Source organism: Dipodomys spectabilis, unplaced genomic scaffold (genome assembly GCF_019054845.1).
Source record: "Dipodomys spectabilis isolate Male_0828 unplaced genomic scaffold, ASM1905484v1 ptg000050l, whole genome shotgun sequence".
NCBI lineage: Eukaryota > Metazoa > Chordata > Mammalia > Rodentia > Heteromyidae > Dipodomys > Dipodomys spectabilis.
In genome coordinates this window covers 11,006,087-11,027,247 of record NW_024870727.1, presented here as the reverse complement: position 1 = coordinate 11,027,247, position 21,161 = coordinate 11,006,087, and the positions used below count along the sequence as shown (strand labels likewise).

Sequence of the window (21,161 nt, the reverse complement as noted above, 5' to 3'; positions counted from 1 at the left end):
ATGAGTAACAATGGACAAAAATATATGCATTGATACATTTTGCCCAGAGTGATTAAGGAAAAATACAGGATTCTTTTTGCTTTATTATTTGATAAATTGCTCAGAAAGTTCCTATTAGAAGTTCTTCACACATTACACCAGGTTGTCTTGGTCTTAATCATATATACATTATATATATAATATATATAATATATACATATATATAGACACACACATACACACACGCTTCTTTGTTCAAGTAAAGAAATGTTTAACAGATGTAAACTATTTATTGAATATTTGCCACCAAATATTGTTAAATACATTATCTTGCAGCATATCGCTTTCAAGTTAAAATGTCAGAAACAAACACCAATATTTACAATTCTTTTAAGGAATGTTATATAATGACACATTAAGGCGTAAATTCTTTTGGCTTATAATTCTTCAAAGAATGATAATAGCAAAAGTGATGCAAAATCTTCAGTGTGAGATTATGATTAAGCTACATTTTACAAAAATATGGTGGAAGATGGCAATAATCCCATTCAACATCCTGGATTAGATCCCTTCAGGAGGGACTGATAATTTATACAGTCAAACTTTAAAATTTACAGATAAAGGCAGTTTAACACTGCCACCGAGAAGTACATCTCTTAACATATACAACTTTCAGGCCACAGTTTTGAAGGTCTGAAGTATCAAGTTGGTTTGATGAATTAGTCGGTTGGCACTTATGAAGACATTTATTGCCCTGTTTAAAAAGAGAATAGAACACGCATTACTTTCAATCCAAAAATTCTCTTTTAAAATATTTATACTCATGTCATCTGCCAATAACAGCAATGAAATAAATAAACAGTGAAAACCAGACAAGTTAGTATAAAGAATTACGAATTTAATTCCAGTTTGGGATTTAATGGCATTACTGTCTTTCAAACAGTATCTAGGTATTACTGCCCCCTGGTGGTTGTGGTTGGAAATTAGGTGCTGGAGGGTTGGCTAATGACCCTCAACCACCATACTTATTTATGGGTCAAACAAATAACTGAACAAAGAAGATGATTCAGATACAGTCTCCAGCTGTGGTTGCACTGAACTTAAAATGAAATCAGCTATGTGCTTCAAAGACTTTAACAAAATAAATACTCATATGTCCCCAAAAGAGGTCTGACATGTGGTCGTGGTGGTTTCACAGAAAACCTTCAAGTATTATTCTGTCTCAAGATCTGTACAAAAATAGCATGATCAATACTTAACTGTATCTTGTATATACAGTTTTCTAATTTGGGAAGGGAAAGGATAATAACAAAATGCTGAAACAAGGATACAGGTTGACCCATTGTAACAATGAGATGTACAAGACACTATGTTGAAAATGAACTTTACAACTTGCGGGGGAGTAGGGAGTTGAGGAGGTGGAGAGGAAAGGGATGGAAGGGGAAATACAATGGAAGGGGTAACAATGATTGATAGGAAATGTACTCATTACCTTACTCATGTAACTGTAACCCATCTGTACAGTATCTTTACAATAAAAAATATACAATATACAAAACACGTTTAAGAGGTCAGTCTGTGTTTCTCAGTGCTGTAGCTAAATCTGTCTTCAATCTTGACAATCCTTAGGACTGGGACTGGGACTAGGACTGGGAGTGATTTAGCTGAATCACTGTAAAATCATCATCTCCTTGACGTAAGATCAGGTTCCACTAATGTTTTCCACTTTCATTCAGTAAACAGGCAAAAAAATTCATAGCACATTATTTAAACCCAAGACACTGGGATATAAAGAAGCCACCAAACGAGAAAAACTAGCAGCAGGGAGCCTGAATAATTCATACATGTACACAGAGCAAACAATTTCAGATTATGGAGATTCTAAATTAATTTCTACCTTTCAATGTGCTTATTCCAATGATTTTAATTAGTTAAAATCAGAAGCAATGATACCATCATGTAAATTATACATTTAATGTGTGTGGTTATTCAGGCTGTGCCGGGTGATAAAGAGCACTCTCTCTCAGAACACCCCTGCTGGCTATTTCCCCCAGATGCCAGCAGCAGCACATGAAACAAGAGGAGCCTGTTAGCAGAATTCAGGATCTTTAATTCAGAATTTAAATTCAAATATATTAAACTGTTTGACTATTCAAGTTGTGAAAATTACCACTCTCAGGCGTTCTTTCATACTTTTTTATAATACCATCATAGTACTGGACTGGTGATGAATGTAATATTCTACTGGGGTGATGTAAAGAAATATCTTAAAATGGGAGGCAGAGGTAGAAGAATCACTGTCCAGGACAGCCCTGGGCGAAGGGAGAGACCCTGTCTGAGAAAGAGGCGGGGCATGGGTCAAGGAGAGGAACACTTGCTGGGGAGCACAAGGCACTGACTTCATGCCCAGGCACTGCCAAAAAATATATATATATGTATATCTTAATCTCTGTAGAAATGACCTAGCAATGTCTATGAAACAATAATGCAGAAGACACAAGCTCTGCATCAGCTGATACACATGCACGAGTACGCATGTAAGAACACAAAGAATGTCTAGGTTTTCTATCGTGCTTTATGTGCAGCTGTATGGAAACCTGAGGTTCAATTTCCATATTCTGTCTACTTTTTTTGTTTCCATTACATTTTATTGAAAGATCACAAAAATTTAACAATTAAGAATTTGCTGTTAATGTTATCTCATATATCCTTCCACCGTTAATCATATGAATACAAATCTTAGGAAATTTCCCATTAATTTATATTATTTTTCTAAATTCTTTGTTACTTTTTTTCGTTTGTGAAATTACTTTTATATACAGAACACAAAATATTTTTTGAACAATACAACTGGATGCTATGATTGCATGGAGTTATTGGAAAACTGTTTTTTCTTTGGTGATAATTAGATATTGAAGTGCCCTGTCACTTGAACCCCAAAACTCTAATGCTTTGCTTATAGTCTGTTTTTCAGATAATGTCTCTCAATTTTGCCCTAGGCTTGCCTTAGACTTTCATCCACCTACCTCTGCTTCTTTAGTAACTGGCACTAGCTTACTTTTTTTTTTTTCACCTTTTCCTCTGATTCTGTGCCTCCCCTCCTAACCTCCCTCTTACGTGCACATGTACATACCATATGTGGAGTCAAGAACAAAGAGTCATCTAAAAACGATGCAACAAATTAAGAAGAGGTCTAGTCTACTTATTTCACAGAGTGCCTAACTAGGAAAGCCTATTAAAAGCCTCCCTTCCTCACTCCTAGGAGGTCGCAGGCCCAGCAATATGTCTGCCAGAAGAGGCCCTGGCTCCACACCAGGCAAGTGGAGCCTTGGCAGTGGGCTTTTTCCCCACTGGCCCAGGTGACTGCGGCTCTCAGGACAGAGCAGCACTGCTCTGACCTCCGTGCGCTGGTCTCCTAACACCTCCAGCTGACTTCACATGGAAAGTTCTTACAAATTTTGGCCCACGTGCCAGGTGAAAGCAATAGGCTAGTGGAGGTGGAGAACTGATTTAGCAGTGGGTCCTCATCAGTAAGGAAAGTAAAACGCTTTTACATTTCCAAACAGTTAAACAAGATTAACGAAAGAAAGGTACTGTAATGTGACCGGAGGAAATGGTACAGAATTCAGGCTTTAGTTGATGAAACCCAGCCACACCCAGAAGTTTCCATCCCGTCTGTGGAAACCCCACAGAGGATGGAGGGTGTGGGCAGCAGCCACAGGCTACACGGTCGCCATCTGGTCCTTTCACCTAGCCCTGACAACTGTCCTAGACTGCAGCAGCTGCTGCTGCGGGAGGAACCACTCACGTCCTGCTGTCTGCCTCTGCGCCGGTGGTGGCCTTGTGTATCAGCACAACAGGAAATGGAGGAACGCATGCTTTTGGGACCCTGTCAAAGCCATCTAATTTTAAAATAAAGGCTAACTACAGTACTTACTTGCCATCTTTAAAATATGTTTTCAGGGTATCACTGAAACTTTTGGAGTACTTTACAAATTCTTTCTTTTGGTGTTCGAGTGCCTATATTTATAAAAGGAAAGAAAAAAAAAAAGCAAAATAAGAAATAATACAAAAGACAAACTCAAAGACCACAGAGTGCACAGAATCCAGAATGGACTTGAAATGGTGAGCATTTTTAGGAGTTGGCTATCCAAATATATATAACATCGTATTTATATCTGAGGACAAGCCTGATGATTAATGACACAATTTCCAATGATCAAGCTGCTGTTTTCAAGGAGTGGCAACTAGCAAAGCTTCTAGGAAACTTACCCTGCGGTTCTGGTACTGGTATTTCTTGAAGACATTATTCACTGTATCAAGTAGTTCTTTTATTGCACTAGCTATGTCCCTGTTGGGGAAGGAAAAAACAATCACTGAAACCAAGTACTCTTGAAAGTGTATGCAAGTATACATTATGTATGTGTAATTACCCTCTTTTTCTGTACTGGGGTTGGAAGGTAGGGCTTTACATGTCCTCTGCAAACAGAGTAAATGCTAGCTCAAGCTGCCACTTCCAATTTTTGCTTTTGTTATTTCTTGTTTTTGCTTAAGCCGGACTAAACTGAAATCCTCTTATTGACATTTCCTGGAATGCTAGGCTGTTAGGAGTGCACCAACAGTTCAATTTATTTGCTGAGATGGGGTATCACTACTTTCTTTTGCCCACATTGACTTCCACTGTGATGCTTTCTGCCTCCAGAGTAGCTGGCATTACAGCCATGGGTCATGAGTTCAGCTTAAAGTGTGCTGTAGGTTAAAACAAAGTATACAAATGGCCAATAGGCATAAGGAAAAATGCCCAACACCAGCCCAACTCTGGTGACCAGTATTCAAAGTTCTAGTTTATAACCATAGCTACTTGGCAGGCATAACTGAGAAGATGTTATTTAAAGACCAGCAGGCAACTCTATCTCAACCAATAGCAGGACACACCCAGCTATACAGGAAGCTAACATTGGAGGCAGAAATACGGAAGACCACAATTTCCAGGCCAGTCTTATGAGAACCCAACTCAACACAAAAGGCTGGGTTTGGTGGCATGCATCTGTTATGCAGTTATGGCAGAAAATGTAAATAAAAGAATCAAGATCCAGGCCATCAATGAGACCCTGGTGTCAAAAATAACTAGAGCAAAAGGGCTAGAGGTATGTCTCAAGTGGTGGAGCATTTTTGTAGCAAGTACAAGGACTTGAGTTCAAAACGCAGTAGAGCTAAACTTAAAAACAGCTCAATAGTAATCACTAGTTACCAGGAAATTGCAAATCAAAACCACAATAATCATCTCACCCCAGTAAGAACCATGATTATTAAAATGAGTGAAGACAACATGTGCTGGCAAGGTTCTAGAGACAAGAAACCCTCACACGTTGTAGGCGGAAATGTATGTTAGTACAGCCATTCTGGAAACCAATATGGAGATTTCTTAACAAATTAAAAATTCTCTATAGCCTGAAACTGACACCCCAAGTGGCCATTACTGATGATTATATAATATTATATAATTAACTGATATGGTATATACAACTAATGGAATATTCTTCAGTCATAAAAAACAATGAAATAGTATCATTCAATATGTTAAGTGAAATAAGAAACACAAAAGAAAATACCACATCATCTCCAGGCTTCTGTGGAATCTAAAAAAGTTCCTAACATAGAAATAGAGCTGACTGATTAGCAGCGACTGGGAACAGGGTGTGAAGTTACAGTTAGATAGACACAAACCATTCTGGGGTAATATGGCCATGTCTGTATCTACATCTGTCAATTGTGATGATAGTGACACGGTAGCTAGAGTGACTAACGATAACAAATATGACCACACATTGCAAAAAGATCAAAAGATGTTGAAAGCGTCTACCACAAAAAAATGTTTGAAGAGATCAATGTGTCTAAACAACCACTCGATGCACATGGGTAGCAGCATCACGAGGTAAGGTACCCCATCAGAATGTACTTACATGTTTTTGTGCTGGACTTAAAAAGATGAGAGTCTGTCTATGGTTTTAACAGTGGGAAAGGAAGAAACAAGCCAACAAAACCTCTCCCCAGTTGACTGTACTGACGAATACACTTAAACATCACAGTTGCCTGGCAGCAGCAGGCACAGCTGGCTCAGCTTTCATAAAGAACTCTACCCACTGCGCCTATTTGTCCGTAAGCTTTGTCTTCTTTTTGGACAACAGGCAAATGGCTGCTAATGATATATCAAATTGTTTTTTTAAAAAAAGTTCGCTAAATGTAATCTGAAATAATTGTCAGATGTTACCACATTTGAAAAGCTCTTTCTTTTATAACACCAAGATTTGCACCAGATTAAGCTAAATTACATTAATAATTATCTAAGAATCTGTTTCTTCTAAGAGCAAAAAACCAATACAAAACACACATCTGACAATTAACCAGAAAAAGAACTGGGTTAAAAAGACTATCATGTAATTAAGAGTTTGAAGCAGATGGATTCTGCAGACAGTGTGAGCAGAATAGGAAGGAATTAGGCAAGTTTTAATGAACATGCTTTGGAGAAAATTCCGTGAGCATGAAATGAAATGGTAAATGTGTTAAACGCTAAACCCATACCAAAAACTAGTATGGAGAGGTAGACTTGTAGATTAGCATCATCTATGTTTATGTAAACATAAAGGAAGGAATCCTTGCACTGCATGCTCAGTGCGGTCTAGACTAGACAGCGCTGGAAAAGCTTTTCTGCAGTCCTCATGAAACTCCTAGCTGAAAACAAACCCTCTCTGATGATTTTAGCCCAAGAACATAACAAATGTGCATTCAGTTGTTTCAGATACACTCCTAGAAGCAGAACTGAAATACCAGTGTTCTCACCAAACCTTTCTGTCTAGACCTCTGTCTAGCATGATGGATAAAACTTGTAGTACTTCACCCTCCTAGTGACTACAGAGCCCCACCCCTCAGGGTTCCCAAGTGGGGGGACAGGTATCAGGCCAACAGGATGAGGCCTCCCAACCACATTTCCACCCCAGGCTCCACCACAGCAGCCAGAGTGCTCTCTAGTCCACACAGGCATTCTACGTGCAATGCTCTTGATCACATTTCTTTCATCAAACAGTTGAAACATACCAATCATCAGGTTAGAGCAACTGATTATTGTTGCTGATACTGATTAAATAAATTCTACTTCAGTGATAAGAAGTTGAATCTCGTGTGTGTGTGTGTGTGTGTGTGTATAAATGTATTTTTTTGGGGGGAGGAGAATCATAGGGCTTGTACTCAGGGCGGTCCCTAGTTCAAGGCTAGCACTACACTTTGAGCCATGGCACCACTCACTTCCAATTTTCTAGACTTTGCTGCCAAGGCTAGTTTCCAACAGGGATCCTCAGATCTCAGTTTTCTGAGTAGCTAGGAGATTACAAGTGTGAGCCAGTGATGCCCAGCTTGGAAATACTATTTTAAATGTCAAATCTTAATATAGATAGAATCACTATCAGTTATACACATTAATTTTAACTATATCAAATTAAAAGTTAAACTCCATCAACAGGTAATGGTCTTCTCCTTTCATATAGTTAAGTAGTCTTAGCTCCACCCTCCTCCGGACAAAGATGCGTGCCAATCTCTCCTGACTCTCAATCTCTACCTATGGTTTCATCAAAACACTGCACCGACTAGGGACATTATAGTCATCCCAGCTTGCCTTATTTCCAAACCACTGAAGCTGAAGACAGAGATCAGATACTAGTGTTAACATGCGTATTTCCTATCTATGTTTGGAATTTCACCTTCATCCTTCTACCCATCCCTGTTCCCCTGGGCACTGAAGAGTGCATGACCAGTCTGAGGAACTGCTCCAGAACAATCCACATAGCAGCTCACCAGCCAGCCTCCAACCCCCACACAACGAAGTATTGGTTAAGTGTATTCTAAAAGAAGAGGTCAGAGGGGCTGGGAAGGTGGCTCAGTGGTAGAGCGCTTGCCTTGCATGCTCGAGGCCCTGGGTTTGATTCCTCAGCACCACATAAGCAAAAAGAAAAAAGCTGGAAGTGGCGCTGTGGCTCAAGTGAGCGCTAGCCCTGAGCTGAAGAACTGAGAGACAGCGCCCAGGCCCAGAGTTCAGGCCCCACGGCCGGACCCAAAAAAAAAAAAAAAAAAAGAAGAGGTTAGAGACTCCATTTTGTCATTATTAGAAAATACTATTGGTATCTATGAGCATGACTTATCTAATGGCCTATTTTGGTAATAAAGTTTTTGTATCTCTTATTGGTAACTGATGTTCTTCATTCCTTTTAATCAGTCATTCACATTTTCCATTACTTAAATTTACAAATTTCAGTTTATGCACATTTCTTTTGTTTTAAAATAAAACATTCTAAAAAGAAGTAGTATACTCTGAAACCATTAAGTTAATAAAAATGTAGCATTCAAAAATTTTTACTGCAAATCAGTAATTTAACTTGTGGAGGGCAAATGGTTCCTATGAAGCGATTTTAAAAGATCCAAAACAAAGTCAAACAAGAGCGTCACTTACTTGATTGTCTGTAGAAACCTCACTCTGTCATTGATCTCATCTGGGATCTTACTAAGAATCTGTTTAAGTGCTCGTGCCTTTTCATTTAGGTCCTGGAATTCTGGCTCTGGTCGTTCGATCATATACTCTGATAAAACAAATGCAGAATGAAAAACATGCAACTCCCCAGTAAGTTCAAGCATTTATTATTCTAATAGTTCCCAATGATGTCAAAGGAGGTGGGAGAGGGAGAAGGCCAGACCTTTAGAAAAGAAAATTCTCTCAAGTTCAACTTAATCCAGAAGTAATGTAAGAGCTCTCTCCAGGTAAAATACTACAGGATAAAAGACTAAACAGGCTCAAGTAGGAATAAGTGGCAATACATCATAAGAACTTAAAAGTGAATTCATTAACAGGGAGGTGGCATAATCAAGTCCACCATTTCCCTAAAGCTACATTTTACAGGAAAACCTTAATGGTAAGCTTTATTAACCTTTATACTAACAATTAATTCTTACCAAACCTTATTATTACTAATCCTTAATTAACAATCAAACCTTAATAAATACATGAAAAATAAAAAGGCAACAAGAAGCTATCCATAGGAAAAGTGTTTAACAGTTCAACATACCCATATTGAATATGCCATGACTTACTGTATTAAAACCCCAAATACTCCAGAAACACTTTCAGCGCCACCAAAACAAGGGTTGGGATCACAAAACATTCTAGAAGGGAAGTTCAAGCAGACCTGGTAGGGACAGTCAGCTTTCTCCAGGCTCAATACAGACCTGGAGGCCCTGTAGTGTCAGCAATTCTGTGTTACAAAAACGGATGAGAGCTTCCTTGAAGTCATGGGATGAGTTGAACCACCAATGCTTAATAAATAAGAAATTAGCCTTATACTTTTTTTTTTCTGATTAGCAGACAATGGCTATTTAGTTTCACTGAGACACATTACTAAGAATTTTTTAAAATTATTATACAGAAAGAAAAGAGGAAGAAGAGGTAAAGTAGATTATGTAGCCCAGAACAAATGTTCTTTTCCAAATTTAAAACAAGGTATAAGAACTGTTCTACAACAGTGAAACTGAAACGTGGCATGCCTTTTATTAATGGAAAAAAATTAAAGCATATGGCATCAGCAAACATTTTGCATAATTAAGTCGGACAAAAATATGAACTCGTCCTTTTTTATAGATTATTTCCACTGTCACCATCCTAAGAGTGGGGAAGGAGGAGAGGAGGCAGGAAGGGGAGGACAGAAGCCTCTGGAATGACAATGACTGAGGCAAGTGCTTTTAACAACTAAATAAGGCTCTTCTTTCTGATACCTTCTACATCATCAGCTGCCATACGAAGAAGGGACTCCGTGAAGTTTACTTCTACACTTTTTTTCTCTAAAATTTTCATAATGATGTCTTGTGTGAGACCTGGATTTTCTTTTTCAGCCTGTAAGAAAAAAAATGAGAAATTTGAAATATAGAAATGGATCAACACTTTGAAGTCAATAATTCCTTGTTGATGACTTACTGAATAGCAGAGATGGATCACTCATGAGGACAGTAATCTTTGCTAAAACAAGGTGGCAGTTAGAGATTCTGCATGATTAACTTTGCATTATGTTCCTCAATTTGTCATGTGAACATTAAAAACCTGAAGTATTTCCTACTTGTTCATACATTTTCTTATAAACAAAGCAATATATGCGTATGTATATATATACATACATGTATGTATATATGTACACATACAGATATAAACACATTCTTTTCATCTTTTTCACTAATTAAATCCACTAGTACATTTTAACACTGCAACTCAAGTATCAAGTAATAACTCACTTTGCCAGAGTTTGACAAATTTACTGCATTTAAATTAACAACAAGTCAGAGACACCCAAAGTAAAACACCAGGACTTCTTTCACAGGTTTTGTGAAGGCTATAAAACCCCTAACTACTTTCCTGTACAATGATTTTCATTTCCCATTTTATTTTTGTGACAAGAATGCTTCCTTCACTATCTTCAGATCATCACTGGTCCTTTCCCTACCTTAAAGCTTGTTACACTAATGAACTTGAACTGGTCTGTGTTATGTGGACTATTCAGGGCATTAAATCTACCTACAACAGGAAGGAAGAGTTCAGAGTGTATCAAAGTTGATTTTCAGACTTCACTTTTCCCCAGGAATTTTAAACTATTTCACATTCAAAGCCTGCTTCCTTTTCTTTTCTTCCTTAACATTACAGCAATCAAAAACATGCTTTATGATTCCTCCATCCTTGTGTGGCATGCACTTGGCCTCTACCTTTTCCACACCACTCTGTCACCAAAGCTAGAGCTTCTATTTGTTCCTGCATGTCTTTCCATTATGCTGCTTGTTTCTTTCTTTCTTTCTTTTTTTGTCGGTTGTGGGGCTTGAACTCTGGGCTTGGGCACTGTCCTTGAGCTCTTCAGCTCAAGGCGAGCCCTCTACCGCTTGAGCCACAGTGCCACTTCCAGTTTTCAAGTGGTTTATTGGAGATAAGTCTCACAGACTTTCCTGCCCAGGCTGGCTTTGAACCGCAATCCTCAGATCTCAGCTTCCTGAGTAGCTAGGATTAAAGGCATGAGCCACCGGTGCCCGACTGCTGCTTGTTTCTTATTAGCTCTTAATTTTCAAAAAAAAAAAGGTTGTAGAATGGGAAAGAAAAACATGCATTTTATCTCAGTTCTGAGTTCATTTTAACCCTTGTCAAATGGCATTCAAAGAAATCATTTTGATAGGCGATTAATAATACTGTACTCCATCTCTCATATGACTTATTTTAATTTTTCCTTCTATGGATTATGTTTTAAGTTATAATTTAGTTTTGAAAATTCATTTCAAAAGAAAACTATCCAAATTTGGCTTAATGTGATGTTTATTAATCTCATTAATGCAGTATTTGGTTTAGAGTGGTTTATATTTCCTTCTTTAAGAAGCATTATATCTACTGACATAATTATCCTGTAGGCATGGGAACTATCTCTTACATGTTTGCAGGAAATGTCAGCAGTTAGACATCTAAACGAGGTGCTGAAAGAGTCAAAATGCTTTAAGTCTAAACAAAGTTTTCAATACTAACATTGGGGACTTGTACTGCATTGTCTCACACAGGTCCCGAACGTTCTCAAATCATAGTGTCAAAAGAAATACCTAACACTAACACTGCTATTTATTAAGCAGTTAATTAGTATCCCCTTACAACTTAGAAACCTTAAAAGAATACTGCACATGTAATGAAGAAGATACATTATTATTATTATTATTATTATTATTTACTATTATTATTGCCAGTACTGGGACTTAAACTTAATAGTGGGGCTTGGGTGCTGTCCACTAACTTTTCTGCTCAAGGGTGATACTCTACCACTTGAGCCCAGATTTTGGTTAACTGGAACTAAAATTCTCACTGCCTGGGCTGGATTCAAACTGCGATCCTCAGATCTCAGCCTCCTGAGTAGCTAGAATTATAGATGTGAGCCACCAGTGCCGGGCAGAATTTTATTCCTAACATTAAGTATTTATAATGGGGATGTTTAAACCCAGGGTGCAGTGGACAATTTCTTAAATGTTGGATTCTAGTAGACTTGCCCCCTAGCTTCCTCTTGCGCACTGACTTTCTTGCTTATTATCACAACAGAGACCAACCGTCCAGCTTCAGAAAGATGTGACCTCATTCTGAGGAATGCAGACTAGTCTAGTATGTTGAAACTGCAAATACTGACTCCAGGGTAAATTCACACAGCAACAAGCAGCAGTTGAGTATGACTGTCTGCAGTGCTGAGAACTGGTAAAGTAATTCACAGTACCCCTCTGGGTTGGCTGTGGGGCTTCAGGGTGCCTGGGCACATTGTTTGGGAACAGTAGTCTTCTGGCTAAAGTCCTATTAAACTACTTACTTTAATAGTTTAAATGCATCCAATGCCACTGACTGACAAGTATGTCTGCTCTTAATCCAGAGGCTCTATTCATACCTGGATTTTCTCTCAGATTTCAAACCTGAACTTTGTGGGTACCTATAGTTTTTATAAATCTAGAATGAAAAAAACTGTATTCCAAAGGGTAAAGTCATAGACCTCCGTGGATCAGTCTTCTCAACCTGGAAGACAGGAGAAGTGCCAGAGAGAACAGAGCTACAGGTAATCATGTTGAGCTATATAAAAGATAACATTCAATAGTTTTTCCCCTTGGGGGGAGGGGTGCTATTGTAATCCTCCTTTGCTCCAAATAAAAAGTTAATAAAGTCTGATGAAAATCACTGTTGTGATCTGCTCATTGCAAACACAGATCTAAAAGATTGGCTAAATAAGGTGTTGCAGAAAAAAAAAGACCTCTCACAAAATCTCTGTGTGTTCAATAATGCATATTCCCTCCTTTAATTTCACTTGAAATTTAAGAAACCAAACATAATTAAAAAATGAATCAATGCAGTATTGTCTAATTTGTCTTCCCTCAGAGTAAGTGTCACTATTCTCAATTAGGAATCAATGTTGTGCTGGGCAAGGCGGCTCACGACTGCTATCCTGACTACTTAAGAGCCCAGAATGTCTGTGAGACACTGCCTCCGATGACAGAGCAAAACAGTGGAAATGCAGGTGTGGATTATAGCTGTGAACCACTAACACACAGATTGTGATTTGTTTTGAGTGGCTTAATTATATATGCTCAAAATAATCTTTATTGTATCATGAGTTACCTATTATGCTCAATAATTACACAATGTGAAGGGTACCCATTCAAACTGTAACTGTACAAATCAAACAATAGAAAATAAAAACATAAAAATATACTCTAAAGTGAAAAAATAAACCATCTTTTAAAAAGTCACTATCAAAACCACAGATATGAGAAGGTGTTGTAACTCACCTTTTGAAGGATTTACCACTTTACAGAACATACAACAGGTCTAAAATGCCATAGTTTTCCCTAAAAGAACATTACCTGGCCTGGCCACGATTACACAGTATGCAGATTTACATACGACACACATCTTAAGCATAATAAAGTATTTGTACCTCACCTTAATGAATGCGGCTCTCAGTGTCTGAGCTGCTGACAGATTTACTCGCTCTAGCTGCAATGAAAATGTAAAATCATTAATGACATCAGTTTTCTCATGTTAAATTAAAAAGCACATTTCTGATACCTCATTCTGTGATATCTATACTGATACTCCCATCATTTATTAAGTAAAAATACTTGCTATTTAAGGCAGATGAGCATAATTCTTTACATACACTATCTAAAATTTTCAATGGAAATCTCAGCAAATATAGTTTGTTTCTTTATGACTTTTTTTGCCACCTGGGCCTGGGTACTTCCCCTGAGCCTCTTTGTGCTCACGGCTAGTGCGCTACCATTTGAGTGACAGAGCCGGCTGCAGTTTTTGAGTAGTTTATTGGGGATAAAAGTCTCACAGGGATTTTTCTACTTGGGCTTGCATCAAACCTCCACTCACAGATCTCAGCCTCCTGAATAGCTAGGATTACAAGTATGAGCCACTGGTGCCTGCTCTTAATAACTTTTTAAAAAATAAAATGCACTCTATTTAAAAACTAAATTTGTGAAACAAATAGAATACAAATCAGACAGTACCATGACAAAAAATAAACTTAAAAACTTGAAACTTTAGGGTAAACTCTGGGTGCCTCAAGGCAAATGCATAGCAAGTATTTATATGTCTGACGGATATAAAATGACCAATACAAGGAAACTTGTTCAGAGTCTTTCCCATCTTATTGTAATTTTTTCAGCCCCCCTGGTCTGGAATTAAACTGAGAAAGATCTACTTCATCCTTTAGTACACTGCAGGTCTGAGGTTCACTATTCAAACTGAATAGTGGACCATCAGGATTTCAGACATATTCTATGTCTTCTATTACAACAACATTAAAAAAATGACCACCTAAAATAACAAAGCGAAGCTCAATACAAATGCTTTTCTATAACACATTTTTATATCAAATGTGAGGTTTATAATTTCAAAAGATATACATTCATATGTGTTTCATATAGTTCAGTTTTCGGCGAGCCTTCCAGGACACATGTTTCACTTGTTGAAGAGTTAACTGCCAAGCTTGAAGTAGCCAGCTTCAATGAAATTTGTATTTCTTTACTCCTTAGAGACTAAACCAGCTAACTCAATAAAACTCAACTCAATGTATATGTAGGACAGTATTGGATGTTAGGAAGCAACACAACCATAACAGATTTTCACGCAAGTATTTCTAAAACAAATTTTGTTCCACTTTATAAATAACCTATTTCTACACACACACCTAGAGGATCTCCAATACTTCAATTTTATAAGCAAGATAGAAATGGCAATCTTCTCCAAAACAGTGAACCATTTAGCTTAGCTTAATCAGGCTTTCCAAAGCCGTGCAATGTTATATTATCTTAGTAGGTGACAGAGAAGCAGATATGGGAATTAACTTGAAGCGGTTTTTGAAAAATAAACAAAGGTATGTTTCCAACAATGAAATACTTCCACATTACTCCTATAATTGTAAGTTAATACTTGTTAAACTTGAAAGAACAATTCAGCTCACTGATGAAGAGTTGTGCAGGGGAGGTTAGAACAGACAAACAGACGGAAAGAATGTTTCCATCCTGATAGGAGCCCATTTCCTTTTTTGGGTTTATATATCATCATCTTTTAACAAGGCCTTGACCAGGTTTGAGTCAGATATGTGCCTCAAATATCAGCATTAAACTATTCTGCACCAACCCCACTGGCAAGCAAAAGAAATCCAGAACAGCTAGTCACTTCCAGATTTCTAGAATCCCAGATGAAGTTTTACTAAGAGGTGTACTCATAGGTAGTAGACATCCTTTACTAAATTGCAATGTCGGTGAGCTGTCAAATACCTCAGCAGAGCGTGGTGGGGAGTCATGTGGGGTACACAGAGACCCTGCATCCTGCAATAAATCAGGAGGCATTCATACTGCTTGACTATCAGTAAATTTATCTAAATTTTTGTAAAATCTGTAACCTCACTACTATCAACCCAGTAAGAAGTGCTTCTGTTTGGCCTTTTACTTGTGATATAATTTGACAAAGCTATGATCATCTTACCAGTTCTGCTGACAGTAGTAGTTCTAGTAACATTCTATATTCCATTAACAGCTCCTATTTACTGAACACTTATTATGGGCTTATAAATAAGTACCTATTTACGAGCAGAATAAATCTACTGCTAATAATAAATCTGAAACTAGCTAACATCATGCTCATTTACAGAGGAAGAAATTCAGTCTGTGTAAAGGTAATCATTATTAATTATCTAGTAAGTATAGAACCAGAATTTATACAGATCTGCCTGACTTGTAAACCTGTGAAGAAATTAAAAAAAAAAAAAACTACCCAGATTCTCTGCACTCACTCTTTCCAGACTGAAGTTTAACCATCATCAGATCTCTCAACTGTTGGTTCTTGAGTTTCCTCCATGTACAAGAAGTCAATGTGAGGGGACAGGACAGAATGTGGGATGGAGAGACTGCCGACCCACACCTCCACAGCTACGTGAGAGTGATGGGATTGCCAGCAGCTAAAACTGGAGAGGACATTGAGGATTCCTGGCCTAGCATCTTAAAATCCTCTTTCTTGGAAGTTACGCCACTCAGGGCTTTCTTCAGGTAACACATGACATGATGACTTCATGTAAATTTAAGACAGACTAAAAAAAACTAACCCTGCACTCTGTAAGCTATGTCTTTGATTAGAGTGTCTTTAAAGTGCCCTGGCCTATTTAAAGACTGAAAACAACTGAGTAGAGTTCATAGCACACTCATCACATCTGAGGTCTAATGAAAAAGACATCAATGGGACCAGAGCAAGAAAAAGCACCGCATAGGCCTCAGCTGTACCTGACTCCTGCACCACTAGTGAAGGGTAGAATTTCAAGACAAACCAGAATGAGAGAAGAAGGGTACACAGGTTCTGACTTCAACTGTAAGAAGGCCACATGCCCACTGGAATCACCTGGATGCAATGGCTAAGCAAGGAGTACAACATTGGGCATCAACAAAAACCTACCTTCTCTCTACATCAAGTTTTATGAACTTCTGTAACTTACTCTGGGCAGCTTCTGTGAGAACTTACGAACACGGCTGCACCTGTCCAAGTTAAACTCTTTGGTTCACTTTATAAAACTATTTTAAAAGCTGACATGTAATTTCTACTCCACAAAGAACTCATTTATTACAGTCTTCCCTCTAGAAGGATCTTATTTATACTCCCATATTCTTTTAGCATGGAGTTAGGTTTCAAAACTCATCATTCAAAAAAATCCAATTAGCCCTTCCTTTGGTTGCTCAAGTTTTCAAGAGACTTGCATAGTCTTGCGAAGGCTGTTTTTTAAAAGGTCAAAATAATTAGGTTAATTGGTTCCAAATTGTCTACCAATCTACTTGGTTCCTTAAAATCAAGCAAGATTAGCTTTTCCTATGAGGCACTCCTTTTGGCTATGCCTCCTCCCCTCAAATTATTGATCCTATTTTTTTGTAAGAAATTAAAATGGGTCAAGTTACAAGAATAGAAACTACAGGTAAATCTCTTGCCATTTAAGTGAGAATAAGGTGAGTCTGTTTCATCAAACAACAGGCACATACTGCCAAGGGACAGGAGCTGATGCCTATAATCCCAACTACTAAGGAGGCTGAGAGCTGAAAAGCCAGGCTCAAAGCCACACCAGGCAGACAATCCTGAGAGACTCTCATTTCTGATTAACTCACAAAATAGCTGGGGGTAGAGGTGTGGATCAAGTGGTAGAGCACCAGCCATGATGAGAGGGAGGCCTTGGGCTTAAGCCAAGTATAGAACAAAAGAAAAACCACAACAAAAGTAAACAACAAAAAACTAAACAAACCAGAAGAATACAAAGAGATGGAAGAAGTCATCTATTCGCTTTTGAGCTACCACTGTGAATTTAAGCACAACAGCATTGTTTGGTTCAAGAAAGTTCTATAAACACTCCTTTAAAAAAGTAAGTTTCTAAGTTGTTAATATAAATGACAAAAAAAAAAAAAAGGTAAGACAGGCCATATAACAGACAATCAGAACAAAAATATTCTACTAAAACACTGCCAGACAGAATACAAAACAAAATGGAGGCAAGACTCAGGTAATCAAGAGTTTAGTTAAACACACACACAGACACACACACACAACCTAAGCAAGAGAGTGAGGCCCTGAGTTCATGATTATCAGTACTAATGAATACAAATGAATACAAAACTAATGTATGATGCTAGTTTTGTCAAAAAATCATATATGAAAGATTCCTTACTAATAATGTTGGATGCTAGGTACTATTCTAAACACCTTACAGTTCCTTATTTCATTTATTTTACAGACATTCTGAAAATTAAGTGTATTATTTAATCCTGACTTTAAAATAAACAAATTGAGATAACATTATAATCATGTAATCTCCCTAAGTTTTTAGCAGCTTATTAATTCAAACCAAAAATACTAACATTGCCTCTGTACGGTAACCCTGCAGGTAAAATCCTTATCTAATTGTGATGAAGTAATGCTCACTATGCTCAAAATTTGAGGTCTGGGTAATGTTTCCTCCAATGGAAGAAAATCAAATTGAAGCAGGTAAATTAGAGAAATATTCCCAAATGACTAGGCCAGCCGATAGCCAAAAATTGGCAGAAATAGCTGACTCAGATACTTCTGAATGGAATATTATTTATTCAGAAGACCATTCTTGTGATTTAGTAAGAAACAAATCTCTGATGATCTAATATTTATATTTAGGTGCAAAATTGTTGATTTCATATGCCATATACTATGTCAGGAATTATTTCTTAAGACAATTTCTCTGCACATACACACTCCTTTTTCCTCAAGTAAAACAATAAATTACCTCTTTTTTCCATATACAAAGAATCAAAAGAATAAATAGGTGAAAGCCTGGTATGAGGTTTCTAAGCATTGATTATTCCATTAAGCAATGAGGAAGCCTGTTTCACAGAACATTTATAATATATGCAATATACTTACACTCTGAACTCTGCTGCAGCTGGTTAAACAAGAATATTCCTCAGCTGTCTAGACATAACTTTAATAAGTTTACTAAGCTTCAAGCTCCCAGAAGGCCATAAATAACTTTGCATTGGAAGCAAGAGTAACAATACTAAAATTTCTCCAGCTATACGGATGTCCCAGTAGATAACAACCTTTTTAAAAATTATATTCTATCCATCATTGCAGCTACTATAGATGAAATGTTAAAGTGGAAATAAGTAACTCTTATGATGCACGTTAAATACAACTTAGTGAATCAATTTGCTTCACAGTATAATACTCAACCCTACTGTGCTATTATCTTCTTCTGATTGGTTAGTATGAAGCCATTTTACCTTTAAATCCACACAGAACAGAAAAACAGAACCAAGAACCAGGATAAACTAGATTTCCCCATCAACAGACTTAGAAAAATTGATGCCAGAACTATATTTAAATATTAATGTTTGATTTGTTACATTTCTTATTTACCTGTTACATTCATGTAGTAGAATACCACACAATAATGCTAACATTGAATAAAATACTTCAGCAAACACTTCCCATTGGAGGACACACTAATTTTTTGTTCTGTTCCTAAATCAAGCCTTAAATTTCAACTGTCAAGAGGAAGTTAACAGAATCCTTAAAACCTTGTAGTTTTGAATGTGGTTTATTTTTTCAGTGGTACGGGGAAGAACCTAGGGCCTCCGGCATCTTAGATAAACAATTCTACTACTAAGCCTACCGCCCCCTGCCCCCAACCTTTAAATGTCTGACTACATGACAGAAGCAATTTGTTTTTTCTTTTTGGAGTTTACTTATATCCTTATGCTTATGAGGCAAGTGCTCTACCACTTGATCTAGGCCTCCAGAGTCCCCCCTCCCCCTTTTTTTTTGCTGGTCCTGGGGCTTGAACTCAGAGCCTGGGCACTCCCTGAGCCACAGTGCTGCTTCAGGTTTTTTCGGAATAGTTTATTGGAGATAAGAGTCTCAGGGACTTTCCTGCCCCAGCTGACTTCGAACTACCAACAGTGTCCAGCACAGTGTTGTTGTTTTTTTTTTGTTGTTGGTCATGGGGCCTGAACTCTGGGCCTGGGTGCTGTCCCTCAGCTCTTCAGCTCAAGGAAAGCACTCTACTGCTGGAGGCACAGTGCCATATCCGGTTTTCTAGTGGTTTATTGGAGATAATAGTCTCACGGACTTTCCTGTCCGGGCTGGTTTTGAACCCTGATCCTCATATCTCAGCCTCCTGAGTAGCTAGGATTACAGGCGTGAGCCACCAGCGCTGGCAGTGGCTATTTTTGGAGGTAGGATCTTGCTCTATGCCCAGGCTATGGTCCTACTTGTCTTTCTCTATGTACTATACCCAGCCATTGGTTAAAATAAGTTCTTTCAATTTTTATGCTAGGGCTTGTATCAATCCATGATCCCCTTGATTTCTAGTAGCTAGACTCTAGGTTTGAGCCGCTGTGCTCAGCAGAAATGATTTCATTTGATTAAGTTTCATATTACAATGTTCAATCAGCAAATTCAAATTGAGAATTAGATCATGACAATTTGCTGTAGGATCTTTCAACCTGTTACATTCAGCAATTTGCAAATTTTACTGCTAACAATTCATTCTTTGGACCCTGTATGAATCACAAAACAATGTATTCTAGCCACATATTTTCAGATCTTATCTGGAGAAAATCACTACCTTTATTTATTGGGCCCTGTTAGCATGCCCTCCGTCTCAGTCCTCAGCACCTCCCACAAAACCAGTTGATCTGGACAGATCTGGCTGTAGCTGGCCGTTGGCCCTGGCCATTCCTCCCACTTCACTTCCCAGAGCCGTGTTTTACCCCTGGCCCCCAGCTGCATCCTCAGGGGAATGCTGACTAACTATACGTGTTACAATCAGAAAACCCCACCCTGGCCATATGCTATGTGCCATCTTTAGCAAGGACTTCATCTACTTCCCATCCCTAGCCCCTGACTATAAATTTGACCCTGAAGAAGGGACAGATGTCATTTCTCCCTCTCCTGAGGTAGCCTTGTCAGGCCTGCTGACAATAAAACACATGCGACTGCGTCTGTGTGGTCTTCTTGGACGGTGGCTTTCAGGCCACACATGCTTTCTTTCTCAAGTTATTTGTTTATTTAGAGTCTTTTCTTTTTTGGTAATACTGGGATTTACATTCAGGACCTCATCCTTTGTCACTTATGTATAACAGTTTCCCACAGTTGTTGTTCATCGAGGGTCTCCCTTTTTTCTGCTAAGGTAAGCTGAACCATGATCCTCCTACTTACATCTCCTGTGTGGCTGGGACGGCAGGTGACACCACCACAGCCAGCCAGCCACCTCCTTGCCTTTCAAGTTAATTTCTTTCATAGGCTCAGACAAAATCTATAGTATTAGTTCAAGCAGTTCATTTTACCAGAAACCCCACTCCTTTGCAGAGTCAAGGTTCAAACATGTATTTTTCATAAGTAGGAAGAAGATCATTCAAACTGCTAAACAAAAGTTCAAAGTAGCTAGATTTGGTTTAGTTCTAGGCAATCTGAGAATAGTGGTTTCACAAGTTAGGGACTTCACTCACCACCAGAAAGGTGATTAGCCAATCTCTGAGACACTTCAAAACTAGAACTCTCTATCTACAAGAGCCTATTAATA

At 38.1% G+C, this 21,161-nt stretch overlaps 1 protein-coding gene across 1 annotated transcript in view; it reads right to left on the bottom strand.

Annotated features, from left to right (window-relative positions):
• Window positions 1-249: 249 nt before the first annotated feature.
• Window positions 250-21,161, bottom strand: part of Pdcd10 (programmed cell death 10) — a 40,354-nt gene continuing 19,442 nt past the window's right edge. Inside the window, exons 3-8 of the mRNA XM_042678876.1 lie at window positions 13,505-13,558; window positions 9,793-9,910; window positions 8,480-8,606; window positions 4,252-4,330; window positions 3,917-3,999; window positions 250-733 (exon numbers count right to left, since the gene is read on the bottom strand). Of these exons, the coding sequence (XP_042534810.1) occupies window positions 652-733; window positions 3,917-3,999; window positions 4,252-4,330; window positions 8,480-8,606; window positions 9,793-9,910; window positions 13,505-13,558 (543 nt within the window). The 3' untranslated portion in view covers window positions 250-651. The remainder of the gene's footprint in view (window positions 734-3,916; window positions 4,000-4,251; window positions 4,331-8,479; window positions 8,607-9,792; window positions 9,911-13,504; window positions 13,559-21,161) is intronic.